The 14,242-nt window shown below is 37.4% G+C and overlaps 1 protein-coding gene across 1 annotated transcript; it reads right to left on the bottom strand.

The window, feature by feature from the left end:
* Window positions 1-1,552: 1,552 nt before the first annotated feature.
* Window positions 1,553-13,961, bottom strand: DRAM1 (DNA damage regulated autophagy modulator 1; the record flags this gene model as incomplete). The annotated part of the gene is made up of 6 exons (XM_026840987.1): window positions 1,553-2,866; window positions 5,050-5,142; window positions 6,575-6,633; window positions 7,704-7,881; window positions 12,370-12,512; window positions 13,886-13,961. Coding segments are annotated over 6 exons (594 nt in total), but the record flags the coding sequence as incomplete, so codon positions are not given.
* Between the last annotated feature and the right edge of the window lie 281 nt (window positions 13,962-14,242).

Below are 14,242 nucleotides of genomic sequence, written 5' to 3'. Positions count from 1 at the left end.
GATGGACACCACAATGGTTCTATTTCATAAGCAGATCAAGCTGCACAATCTAGAAAGATGAGACTCTGCACCTTTTAGAAGGGGTAGAGAAATGATTTAGCATAATCACTAAAAATAACAGTAACTGTCATGTGATTTACTGTAGTTCATGCAAAAGTTTCTCAATCACGCACGATGGGCTGACAAATAAACATCACTCAAACAGGAGTAGAAGGTGAAAATATTTCTAGCATAGGTCCCAAGAAAAAATATCTATTTCTTGTTGATAAGAAATGTGAAAATACAGAAAAAAAGGGCCTGTTGCAAAGCAACAGAAGTGTACTGTGACATCTGTACTAACCTGTAGAGATCACTTGATGGTAAAAAAATTAATAGCATTATTTAACAAGAGTCAAATTTCTAAAATGGTACACCTTGCTAGAATAATTTTTTTTTCAATTGCTTGCAACTTGTCAACTCATATTTTAGCTGGAAAAAAAAAAAAATTAGGATCTTGATGAAAAAGCTGCCTGGAGACAGAGAATAATCAGTGTTTACAATAGTTATTCACTGCACAAATGAAAATGTAATAATCCATTGTCTCCGTCTGCATGTTGATGCATGTCGACGTTTTTGGCCTAAAAAATTAAATCAAAGGCTAACTGTTAGTGACACATTCTTCTGGTCATGAGTGTAACTCAGCAAAAACATACCATGATAAAGCTCAGAAAAATGTGAAGGACTTCATTCAGTAATTTTTTAGTACTTGAATGAACATATTGATTTCAATAAACAAGATTATCTTGATTCTGCCACTTCATCTGAAAAAAAAAAATTAATTTTTTTTCTCTTTAGGAGACTGTACGCACTGTAAAGGTTGGCAAGTTGGATTATGATTCTTCTGAGGACAGAGTACTAAGAGATTAAGTAAGTGTGAACTCAGGTGCTTTGTATTGGGATGATGATTTAATGTTTTCTTTGTGTTCTCTCCACTTGAAACTTGTGAAATTTATTGTGGTGATTTCCTGCCTAAATCAGAACAATACAAATGATTCTTTTCCTGTTTAAGCGTACTTGGATTCACTGGAAAAACACACTATTTGTTAAGGCTAAACTTCAAGTTAACATAATTTGTTTTATCCATGTAAAGGGTTTAGTGAATTGATGAGCTGAAATCTGATATAATTTGAAATAACTTCAAGCTCCTTATTCTTTCGTTTAAAAAGCTAGGAGTAAAAAGCAATAAACAAACAATACTCAATGATTTAAGAAAACGGTCTTTTCTTAACATGGCCTTCAAACTAACAGGATGACACTTTTAGTGGTTAGTATACATTTTCTTCTGAGTATTTCTCATCTCCACATGAAGGCATGTGTACCCAATCAGCAAGACATAAGTCTTGCATTTAGTCAGTACTAGATTTGATTTTTAACATGTTTGTAACTATAAACCTGTGAAAGAGAATCTGAATACTGTGAAAAGCAAATCTGACACTGAAAAATATTTTTACTGTTTTGATTTGGAAGAACTTATAAAGAAAACATGGACTCTTTAAGTTGTGAAACAGCTGAATTTAATAGTTTAAAGTACACATTAAAGAAAATATCAACAGATTACTAGTCTTAAAACATGACTCTCCAAAACATACACTTGCTTTATCTCATTGAAAATTAGCAAATGAAAATCATCAATATTTCTGGATAAACTGTGATAGACCACAGCAAATGTAATATTCAGATAACCTGACTGATAGCCAAGTGGTTAATACACTAAATGGAGGTAGTGAATCTGTACACGCAAGACCCTTTTGCCTCCAGACACTTGTAACATCTGACTTCTCAGTTAGTTCTAAGTTTTTCATTACAGAAATAAGTTTATAGCAGCAAATATGCCGTATCTTCACTACAGAAGCTCTCCAGAATTTTTTTTCCTTCAGTTATATATATATATATATATATATATATATATAATTTCTCATACAGATATAACTGAACACCTGAAAACTACTGGTGCCTCTTCTTGTTTTCCATTCACTCCCAATGACATTTTGGAAGCCCTCTTCATTCCATCACTGCAGGCTAAAACACAGGCTGGAAATCTTCTGCTTTGTATTAACCAAATAGCAGTAAGATTCCCCTTTAGCAGATCGTGCAAAAATGTAAATTTACTTTCTATTCCCACTTCAAGATTCCTATGGCTAGCAGTGCATAAAGGGGAAAAGAGGGTAGACTTTTACAACATGCATTGCCGTGATGATTAGAAAACATTTTTCAAGAAATATAGTCTAAACTTCTCCTAGGATTTGTATGTTTATACAGTGTCCAGTATCAGAAACATGTAGCATAGCGTTGCCATCCACTAACTGCAAATTTCTAGTCTTGAAACAAAGATGCCTCTTTCTGCTCACACCTTCCTCCACAGTCCTTGCAACTTATCAGAGTAGGAATTCGGCCTTAGTGTTTCCTAACCATTTGCAAAATGTACTTTCTCAAGTTTAAAACTAATGTTATTAATGAGACTATAACAAATGAAAAAGTATGGATATGTGCAAAAGGCAAGAGCTGAGGAGATCAAAAGTCTTTGGATGACTTTCAAGTGCTTCTACAGATTGCTTCTATTACAGTATTTTTAATATATCAAACAGTACAAAAAATACAAAATATTGAAAAAAGGTAGCAGTAACATTGCTGTGAGTTTTTAAAATGTTTTAGTGGATGCTGTTACAGATGTTGTGGTGTTAATGGTATCAGTTCTTTATACAACTTTATAAATCCTTGTCCCTCTGCAACATTTTCTAAGTAAAAAGAAACCTAGAATATTCAAGTATTTTTTTTTCCACTATCAGGAGTCTTCATGTATTTCTGTTGATATCCTTAAAGAAACTCTCTAAAAGAAAAATAAAACAAGATCATCTTAAGAGAAATTAATTTTACAGTTCTGTGATATAAAGTACAAGGAGGTAAAACAAACCAAAAAATGCATTTCAGTGAAATACATACTGTGATTATTTTTTTTTAAAAAAAAAGCAGTTTATTTTTCTTAGAGTCTGGTGGTCATTTTTTTCAGGATTAATAGTTTGGCTTTCTGTGAACACTGGTTAGGACAAAAAGATGATAGAATCTAAGAAATCTTTCTTGTCAAACACTAACATTGGATTTCATGCTATTTCATAGCCTGTAATTTAAAATTCTGCATTTTATTTAGTTTAATTCCATCACTTTCTCTTACTTATTACGTTCACCATATTTTTATATAGTTAAATTTTCAGTGTTGAACTCTTCGGGATCTGGGATCTAAAGCAGACTGATCAACTAATTTAGCTACTCTGAGGGCTACAGCACTGTCTGCAAATATGTATTTCCAAGAGAAGAGTCTAACTTCTGATGAAACAGACACCATCATATCAGAGAGTGATGGACTGGCAATAAATACCTCCACCCCCAAAATGGTAAATTTGATGATGCATGCATTTCTGAATGGTACTTCAGTATTTTTTAATTTTAGAAGGCAAAAATATGCCTTTAAAATAATGCATTGCATAATTTTGAACAATTACTTTTTTAAAAAAAAGCATTTTGTTCTGCAGAACCTAGCTTGAAAAAAAAAAAAAAAAAAAAAAAAAAAAAGAGGGGAAGTCCTACAGCCATGCTGTATTCTATACTATCCGTCAAAAGTAAAAAGGTGTAGAAATGTTTGCTATCGATTAGCAAAATATATGTTAACTCTGAATCCTTAGCGGAAAATTACTGTCTTTGCTTATGAAAGTTATGTACAGATTATATATAAGTATTAATCACTTCCAGGCGGAGCAAGCACATAAGTGAAGAAGCAAGTAAATGAATTACAAAGTTTAACATGATCTGATGTCAAACTTTGGTCTAATGCCAAAGGACATACAGGGTTCTCATTATTTTTCCTCCTTTCCCACCTCCAGAAAGTCTGGATATGGTTTCCAGCAGTTTAGCACACCACCGATTGGTTCACACACGTGAGATCTTGGTTATTCGTTCTACAGTTACGCAACTGCTTGGATCTAGTTTTCAACTTTCTGGGACTTATGTGAGGCAGTGGTATATATGAAAGACCTACTTATGGGGTGTGACATCTACAGTGACCACAACTGCATTAGTTCATCTTTGTAATTATGGTATAAAGCAGCAGTTCTCAGTCCTTTCTACCTTAAGCTCTCTACTCCAGTATTGCACAGATCCAGCGACTTTATGGAGAAAATAAACATACAGAAGTCTGAGAATAATATCCAGGAGGTTTTGTCCTCCAATCTTCACAAGACACTTGCCATGAGCAATGGGGTTTAGTTTTTTTTTTTTGCAAGTTCTTTTACCAAAGTTAAGCCTCACACATTGGTATTTTCAGCACTTCGTATCCCTGTACTAAACAAAAACTTCAGCTAGAACATGCTGTGTAAACAAGAGTTGGTGAGTCAAAGCTTGGGAAAGTAAGTTCAAGGCATGCTTGTCACAAATCATATAAAAGTGTTTTCTTTTTAACAAATTAATTATTTTCTCTTTCTTAAAGCCAGGCTTGATACAACACCAGATGCAGCTACACAAACCAGAAAGTTTTCATGTCAGTACTTTTCAAAAAGCACATGATATTCTTCACATGATGTATGTCAATATGTGTAATTTTTAAAAAGGAAGGAAATATCTATCGTTGAAATGGACTGGATTATTATATAAAAATCCCTCAGATAGAAAGAAATGTAGTTTTAGTTGCATCATGTATTTTGGTATTATGTCACTTTTAGAGGGTCTCTTTCTAAAAAAAAGATTGTTAAATAAGTAGAAGATATTAATTTACTGAGTAATTTTCAACACCAGACACCTGTTAAACTATTAAACTTATTTATAAAACTAATTTTTATGTTTTAAAACCCAGGAGAAAAATGTTTATTAGGTAGACAGAAATCAGTTCTGTGACTGATAAAATTTGTTTCTGTACAGCTTTGGTATATCTAGCTGAAATAAAGAATGGTAATTTTTTATTGCATTTGTTGTTACACAATTCATAGCACCTCTTAGTCACTGGTAAAATATGTAGGTACCAACCTGAAAATCTCTAATGAATGTTAAAAAGAAGAAGATAAAACCAAAGGCCACCGTCCATTCACAGATCGCACTCATAAAATGATAAGTATAATCCTGATGAAATGAGACATAAAATAAATTTTCAGCCAAAACAGCTAAACAATTGTGGAATGCTATAAAAATAGACATTTCCTTCTGTAGATTCAACAAATATTCTAAGACTTATACCTCATGATCTAAATACCCTCTTGTATAAAAGTCAATTCAGATTAGTTTTTACAGAATGGTAAGTATATTTATCAAGGTTGTGTATGTTCCAGTAAGGATCGTGTCTTGTGCACCAACATAAAAAACAGTACAAGAAATCTACAATTAGCATAAAATCAAAACATAGATTGAATATAATTTGCACCTGAAAAAAATTATTTCTTATGTGAAGGATACCAAAGTCCCATATTCGAAACTTTTACTCAGAGCCCCTGAGTTCAGTAGTACTATCCCTTACAGTAAATGCTCATGTCGTTTTAAAGTGGAGGGCTACTCTTGTATGACAGTTCCTGACAAGACCTTTGGTTTTGAGTAGACCATCATAGAAAACCTATGTAATATGACACAAACAGAATATAAAGTATTTCTTGACACACTTTCAACAAATACGCCATCTGTTTCAGTAAAAACTATTTCTCAAGGAAAAAAAAAAAAAAAACAAACCACAAAAAAAAATCCAAAACAAACCTCAAGAGGTAGATATCGCTAAGGTTATCTAACTTGTGAAGATTTTATCTCACAGCTGCCTTGCCATTGTTTGGTTGAAGTACATTTGCCGAGTTTGCTTTTACCAAACTCTTAAAGCAGGATACATTCTCTGCATTATTTAACCTGTATTTTGAATACCTCCAGTGGCAAAGTTTGTCAAAAAAGAAAACTTACCTTTTAGAGTTATAATCCTGAGAACACTGAAATCAGTTAAAGTTGACTTTAGTATCCTTCAGATCAGAGCCCCAGTGTTTGTCACAATAGTAAAGATATTTAATGAAGAATGGTGAAAAAGCTGAGAAAACCAATGTTGTAAAAAACCTCAAAAACTTCAGAATCATTTGGTCCACTTCTGTTTCACGTATGAAATTCATTTTCAAGAAATGTGACTATAAAAGGAAGTAGAACAATTCACTTCCAGAATATCTTCTCTTTTGGTTTTTTTGTGGGTTTTTTGTTGTTTGGTTTGTTTTGTTTTTTTTTTTTACAATTTGTTCTATGGATTTCAAATTTCAAGTTTCAAATGCTTTGATAAAATGGAAGTCTAACTGCCAGAAGAGCGACCCATCCGTAACAGTTTTCTTACCCAAGCCACATAGAGTTTTCTAATGAAAAAATGACTAGAAGCCAGCATTGCACAAAGCAGTGATATTTCACAAATCTGTTCATCATGGCAATGTACTATTTAAAGTCTCTGAAGTGTTTGTAAACCTGTACACTTTTAGATAAACATAACAGCGTAACCAAACAATATGATACAGGGTAGGTTGGCCACCTAATGAGATTTTACCTTTTCACCTGGACTCCAATCAATTTTTGTCATGGAAATTTGTGAGGCAAACACAATCACTGGGAAAAATACAGTGTAAAGGAAACTATAAAAGTTTAGTGATTAATAGTGAAAAAAACTATAAAAGTTTACTGAGTAATAATGAAAATGTCTGCTTACAAAAAGCATCTCTCCCTTCTGTAACACAGGAGATCCCAAACAACCAGAATATCAAATCAAAGTATTAAGAAGACAAGTAAATGAAATGCATTACTGAAAGGTCACTGATAGCAGCAATTAAAACAAATAAAGGTTTCTTTGGGGTCTTCCAAAGTACAGAGGATAAAGGGAGACATTCCAAAACTTAGATCACATTCATGATTGAGAACTGTGGGAGTAGAGTCCTGCATTGGTGGAAGGGGAACCGTGCTGGTTTCCATTGGCCCACAATAGATGCCTTCACACATTTGTACAACTTTCTCTCAGGGCTGGGGCCCTCTTTGAAAGCCCTTTCACAGCTGCTGAAACCAAAAGCACGCTGTAGCTGGCTGGCTGATGTGATCATCTACTGCGACCACTTTTCAACAATGGCAGATCACCTAAAGACAAATAAAATCAATAGGATGACTAATTTCAGCAGGCTGTCGGAAAAGCCAGTAAATATGTTGAGTGTGTCTCTAGGGGAGGTGTCTAATGAAGCCAAGAACCAACCAACATGATCAAAAGCATCTGCTTAGGCTTGAAGGAAACCTTGTGTATGCCAACTGTATTTTATATGTCCGTGTGTTAGGTTCATTTTAGAAGCAGTTGCTTGCCTTTTGGAGGCCTTTTTCCATACCTTCCTTCAAATGAAGAAGGTTGGAAAGTTGTTCTAGCTTTAGTACTGTATGTTCCTATAAAGAACTCTGGGGCATTAGATTTAAATATACTGCTGAAAGAAGAGATACAGCTTTTCAGAAGACCCTGAAACTCATCTTTAGGCTATTAAATGGTGTCTTGACATGCTATATGTGTTATTATAGCAGAAATATTAGAGAGCTCTAAGCAAAGATTGTAACCTTATTTTCATCCTTTATCAGCGATGGTTTAACTTAAAAAGGACATCATGAATGCATAAAGGGAAAACCGTGGGATATACTATAAAGGATACTTGGAATGAAAGCAATGCATGATATTACAGATATGGCCATCCTTATGTGACACACAAAGTAAGTGTTCCATTGTGGACAGGACTTGTAAGAGATTATAGACTGAAGTGTAATGTATACAACACCCGATCCAAATGCCACCAAAGCTCCTATGTCATGGACACTGGGAACAGACAGCTCCTGGAAAGAGAATCAGCACAAAGGTTAGCTGCTACTATTTGAACAGTGGTAGGAATCAATGAGCCCCGAGAAGATGGTAGCCACATTATACTGGGCACGTACAAGCAGTGGGAAGCAGTCCCTTCTTCCAACAGTCTACATAGGGAAGATGAGAGAAAATGGAGAAAGAGTAGCTCAGAGAGGTAAACTAACCATGTCCAAAGCCACCAGGTCAAAGTCCTTCCCCATGTTCACATAAAAGCGTAGACTAAGTTTAGAATCACAGAATCATCTAGGTTGGAAAGGACCCTGGAGATCAGCTAGTCCAACCTCTCCCCTAGCACAGTTCCCACCTACAGCATATCCTTAAGCTCCAAATCGACCCTACTCTTGAACACCTCCAGGGATGGGGACTCCACCAACTCCCTGGGCAGCCCATTCCAACGCCCAACAACCCCTTCTGGAAAGAAATACCTCCTAATATCTAGTCTAAACTTTCCCTGGTGCAATTTGAGGCCATTCCCTCTTGTCCTGTCACTTTCTACTAGGCTAAAGAGGCTCATCCCCAGCTCTCTGCACCCTCCTTTCAGGGAGCTGTAGAGGGCAATGAGGTCTCCCCTCAGCCTCCTCTTCTCCAGACTAAACACCCCCAGTTCCCTCAGCCGCTCCCCAACAGACCTTGTGCTCCAGACCCTGCACCAGCTCTGTTGCCCTTCTCTGGACACGCTCGAGTCATTCAATGTCCTTTTTGTAGTGAGGGGCCCAAAACTGAACACAGGAATCGAGGTGCGGCCTCACCAGTGCCAAGTACAGGGGTCAGATCCCTTCCCTGTCCCTGCTGGCCACGCTATTGCTGACACAAGCCAGGATGCCATTGGCCTTCTTGGCCCCCTGAGCACACTGCTGGCTCCTGTTCAGCCGGCTGTCAATCACATCCCCAGGTCCCTCTCTGACTGGCAGCTCTCCAGCCACTCCTCCCCAAGCCTGTAGCGCTGCTGGGGGTTGTTGTGGCCCAAGGGCAGCCCCCGGCATTTGGCCTTAGTGAAACTCCCCAAGTTGGGCTCAGCCCATGGCTCTAGCCTGTCCAGGTCTCTCTGCAGAGCCTCCCTACCCTCGAGCAGACCAACACTCCCACCCAATTTGGTGTCATCTGCAAACTGACTGAGGGTGCCCTCGATTCCCTCGTCTAGATCATCAATAAAGATGTTGAACAGGAGTGGCCCCAAAACCGAGCCCTGGGGGACACCACTTGTGACCAGCCTCCAGCTGGATTTAACTCCATTTACCCCAACTCTCTGGGCCTGGTCGTCCAGCCAGTTTTTTACCCAGCGAAGTGTGCGATTGTCCAAACCTCGAGCACCCAGTTTCTCCAGGAGAATGCTGTGGGAAACGGTGTCAAAAGCCTTGATAAAGTCAAGGTAAACTACATCTACAGCCTTTCCCTCATCCGATAAGCAGGTCACCCTGTCGTAGAAGGAGATCAGGTCTCTCTATGACATACAAAGTTCTGTCAGATTTTAAAGCATGTTCCTCACACAGGTGATCAACAAGTGGCATTTCATCTGTATTTACATTTTCTTCTCTGTCCCACTATTTGCCTTCCATATAACAGGATTTGGTATGGAAAGCACTAAGCAAGCATAGCTTGGTTTTTGCATTCAGCCCCATACACCATATTGCTAACAGGGCTCTCATGATTGCTCCGATCAAACTGCCACAGCCTCCCTAAAAAACCCGTCACACTCAGCCCCTACAGAACCTGGGAAACGTTGCTACATCTGCTATAGTAAGCCTCCTAAGCTTTCTAGTCAAAGACAGGAAGATCTCTCTTTCACCATGTGTAACATCTAACAGGCAAAACCAGACCTGCTATGACCTGGGTTTTCACTTTGTGTTATTCATTAAGGGCTATGGGATTTTTTCCTTCCATATTCAATTATCTTCTTAAAACTAACCCTCTGCTGTCTTTCAATTTCTGTATTTCAAGTTTTGTGTTACTCAAAACAGAGAACAAACACTTTATTCAGAACCACTAATTGTTTTCTCAGAAACTCTTTTGCTTTTAGAGGACACACTCCTTGAGTTTTCTCCCACCTCATTCCTCATTTTTGCTAACTGTTCAGAGACCAAGACCATTAAAACCCTATGCTTCCTACCAAATCTTATCTTGAAGCAAAAAGGGTGAAAAAAAATCTTTACAACTAATTATGCTACATAAAAGACTCACCACGAGTGCCACTGGATTTGAGTAAATAAAAGCAAACCTTAAATATTTCCCATACAATTTCACACAGAAGCCTTTTTAACAAAATACCTATTTTTGCTTCAGGGAAAAATGAACTGATGCCCAGTAGTGTCAATCAGCTCTACTAGAGTAGTCAGGTATGGTGTTAGCTTACCTGCTGGGGAAAAGTAGTGTTAGGAAACAAACAGGTGGAATCATAGAATGGTTTGGGCTAGAAGGGACCTTTAAAGATCATGCAGTTCCAACCCCCCTGCCATGGTTCCATGCCCCCTGCCCACTAGCCCAGGTTGCTCAAAGCGCCATCCAACCTGGCCTTGAACCCTTCCAGGGAGGGGGCAGCCACAGCTTCTCTGGGCAACTTGTGCCAGTGTCTAACCACCCTCACAATAGAGAATTTCTTCCTAATATCTAATCTAAATCTACCCTCTTTCAGTTTAAAACTGTCACCCCTCATCCTATCCCTATACTCCCTGATCAAGAGTCCCTCCCCAGCTTTCCTGTAGCCCCTTTAAATACTGGAAGGCCGCTATAAGTTGTCGCCAGAGCCTTCTCTTTCTCCAGGCTGAACAGGTAGAGCATATGAATGTGAATTTTCTGCATTACCCACTGATTAGATGGACTAGACTGAATGCTAAACAAGTAACTTCTAAATCTAGCTTTGCTTTGGTCTCTTGACCTGAAACAATCACCTGACCTTGAGCAAGTCTCATACCCTCTTCATGTCTGTTTTTCTACTGCTAAATGGGGATGTGTACTGTTCACTAGTTGTACGCTATACATTTAAAAGACCAAAGACTTGCAAGCCATCATTTCCATATTCCTGGGCAATTAAATATGCTCCAAAATCTGCTAGATCAGATTGTTAGCTAGTTTAGATCCTTCTTTGTTCTGAACCCAACGTGGAAAGCAAGGTCAAAGCAGAGGAAAGAGAAATTAGGTAAGGAAGGAGTTTATGAACTGGCAATGAGAGACAATAGAGATTAGATAAGAACCAATGTTATAACTGCCATGGGGCCCCTTTGGAAGCTTTAGGATCGAACTCTCCCAAGTTATTTTGCATTCCTGAGTTGTCTTTTCCGTACTGAAGCTGAGGTTTTTCTATTTCAGTCAAGTAACACTGTTCCAAATCATCTAACTTTTTTTTGGTGCCTCATTATATCTAATCAATACGAGTACAGATATTTAAAAGTAGAATAGCATGCTTAGAATAGACTGCAGTGCCTGTAGTGTTTGCAGTGCACACACACTGTCTGGAGATACCAGTCTAAGGCAGAGGCTTTTGTCTAAAAATACCATGTCAATCACATGCAAAATTGCATTACCCGCTAAAGCCCTGACAATCTTTATTTTCAATTTCTCTGTATGTTGTTAGGCCACTACACTGAGCACAACAGTATTTACCAAAATGTTCCCCAAGGTAGAACATTCCTTAAAAGAAATAATTCACCTGTTTTTACAGATTTAAAGGCAATATCTCAAACTACCTGCCAATTAAACTTGACTTGATTCTCAGCTGAAGTTTTCAGTGCAATTCTTCTAATACTTCTTTATGTAGGAATCTACCCTATTACACGCTTCCCAACTAGAAAAGATGAAAAGAATAGTCTGTTTCAATATTTTTCCCCTTTATTGAATTTTCTTTCAGACACTGAGGGCTGGACTTCTTTGATTAAAAATGAGATGTCTTATCTGTTCTGGAAAAGTTAAGTGGTAATTCTACATGTCTCTCAAAAGACTTAACATGTTTTTATGCCAGCTCCTACAGACTCAAAACAATGGGCTAATATTGTGCTCAATGTCCTAACCTGCCAGATACGTCTTGTTTGTTGTGTAGAAAATGCTACTAGTGTGTGTGCCTTCAGGTAAAAATACAGGTGTTTTTGTTAGTCTGACTTATTCTGCCCTACCTGACTGTAAGCAGACTAAACTGCAAATAGCAAAGGTTTTTTGCAGCAAGATTTTCATAGTAAAAGTTTTACTGCAAAAGCATCTATATTAAGTTGCTTTCTAGTATAGACATGTAAGGCAAGCGCAGACAAAACCCCTTACTGATCTAACTATACAAGCAAAAAATCTAGTACATAGGAAGAAAGTAAATCTATCTGTACTGTAAAAGCTACTGAAAAAAAGGTAGGAAGAAAGACATTCTTATTCCATTTGCCAAGTATCCACACTGGGATGATGTTAACCACTCTTACCTATTTGATTTTTGAACTGGTAAAACAAATTCAGTTTCACCGATGATATAAAATTTATAGTCATACCTGAAAAGTTGCAACTATGCCCATTCCAATACAGCCCATCAATCCAATACATAATGAAAACATGTTGCACGAAGACCTAACAAAGTGTGATGACTCATTTTGCTTTTCTATTAATAAATATCTGATGTACATTGTAATTACACCTGAAAAACAAAAAGCACATATTTTGTTGAATGATCATGTATTGCTTAAACTTTAACACCTTGTCCTGTAACACATTAGTATACAGAATAAAATTATAAGCATAACACAATGAATATTACTGCCTTTAACTCTACCGGGATGAAGAAGTTAGTGAATGTCAGATGAATTACATTCAGATAGAACTGTCTTAACATTATTTTAGTCTCAACATCGCACATTAATGCTCTAGAAATAACTGCACATAATTTCAAGAAAAAGACTAATTTAAATCCCATTCTTCTGGGTGTTTTAGTCACAGAGGCACTGGCATTCTACATTAGAAATAGATGTTATAGGGAGGTGAACCCTCACCTATAGGGTGGAAGTGGGAGAATTTATTCTTCTCTGATACACAGTCTTGTACCAGAGCTACATCTCCTTATAATGGATGTCCTGAAGAGTTAATACATTTTTTGTAGACTGTAAACAGAAAAAATTTAACTAGCTGTGTATCCATAAAACATTTTCAAGCTTTTGGGGCAATCCTGGCTGCTCTTTAGTACAACAGCATCCCCAAACCACTACATACAGATTTTATTCCAGCCTATGTGACCCCAATATGCAGTTCATTCCTGACAAACACCTCTACTGAATTAGAAGATCATGGTTCATCAGGATATAATAAGCTGTAGACTGATTTCCATAGTTCAGTAACACAGAACATAGTTTCAGTCTACCAGAATCACAGATAGAATTTCCAATCACAGTTGGAAAAATAAATCAGGTAACTCTGTCCAGGCACTATGAGGTTACATGAAACACACCAAGAGAGTGTGACTGAATGAGGCTCTCAGAAAAGGTAAAATACATGATTTTTACTTTGCATGAAGGCCATCATGGACTACATGTATACAGAGGTACACAGCTCTTGATCCTCAACCCCCTAAAAGTGAATAGAAAATGACAAAATTCCTGACTCAAGGCAGTAGACATTTAGTAGAGGAGTAGGCACCTTGCAGAGGAAACCAGGTGTTGCTTCAACATTGTTCTTCCCCTTGCTGCAGCATCCTGGAACCTAATGTCTCCCTACATTAAAGATACAGTTTTTGCAAAGTAATTATGTCATCTTTCTTCCACTTTTTATTTCCAGCTGCACTGACTACATTTGCACTGGTGAGGTGCTCGTAAGGGACAGAGTGCCTAAAGCCTGCAATTCCTGACCTTAAGGACCTGACCCTCTAGATATTACTACCATCTCTCTGACACTATCATTTGACTGTGGAGTACTGTTTTTGCAGACTATCGTATGGACTGTATGGACTGCAGTGCAGGCAGACAGCTTTTGCTAGTTTTCATTTCTTTGCTGTGTTCAAACCAAGTACCTTATACATACCTAAAAGTGCTGAAATATTAATCATAAAACCAAAGATACCACTCTCTGGAGGTTTAGTTCCAGTGTCACTAAAGCAGGAGGAAAAAGAAATTAAACATTAATTGAGATCCGTGAAACATAAATGAGATGTACACATGAAACCCCAAGAGAAATGTAACTTGTGTGAACTGCTGCTACACCCATAAGACATTTAAACATATACATTGGAATGTTGTCTGCTGCACACTTAAGCTCCATTTGTAGTACTGAATCTTCTCTTCAGAAAGAAATTGTAGTTTTAGAGCATACTATTTGAGCCGTTTCTTCCTTTTCTGTATGCAATATGCAGAGATGTGACAGAGCAATACTTTGCTCATG

This window comes from Athene cunicularia, assembly GCF_003259725.1.
Source record: "Athene cunicularia isolate RWA chromosome 1 unlocalized genomic scaffold, athCun1 chr1_part2, whole genome shotgun sequence".
NCBI classification, from domain to species: Eukaryota; Metazoa; Chordata; class Aves; order Strigiformes; family Strigidae; genus Athene; species Athene cunicularia.
Note: the sequence above shows the minus strand (reverse complement) of the source record. Positions and strands in the feature narration are given on the sequence as shown.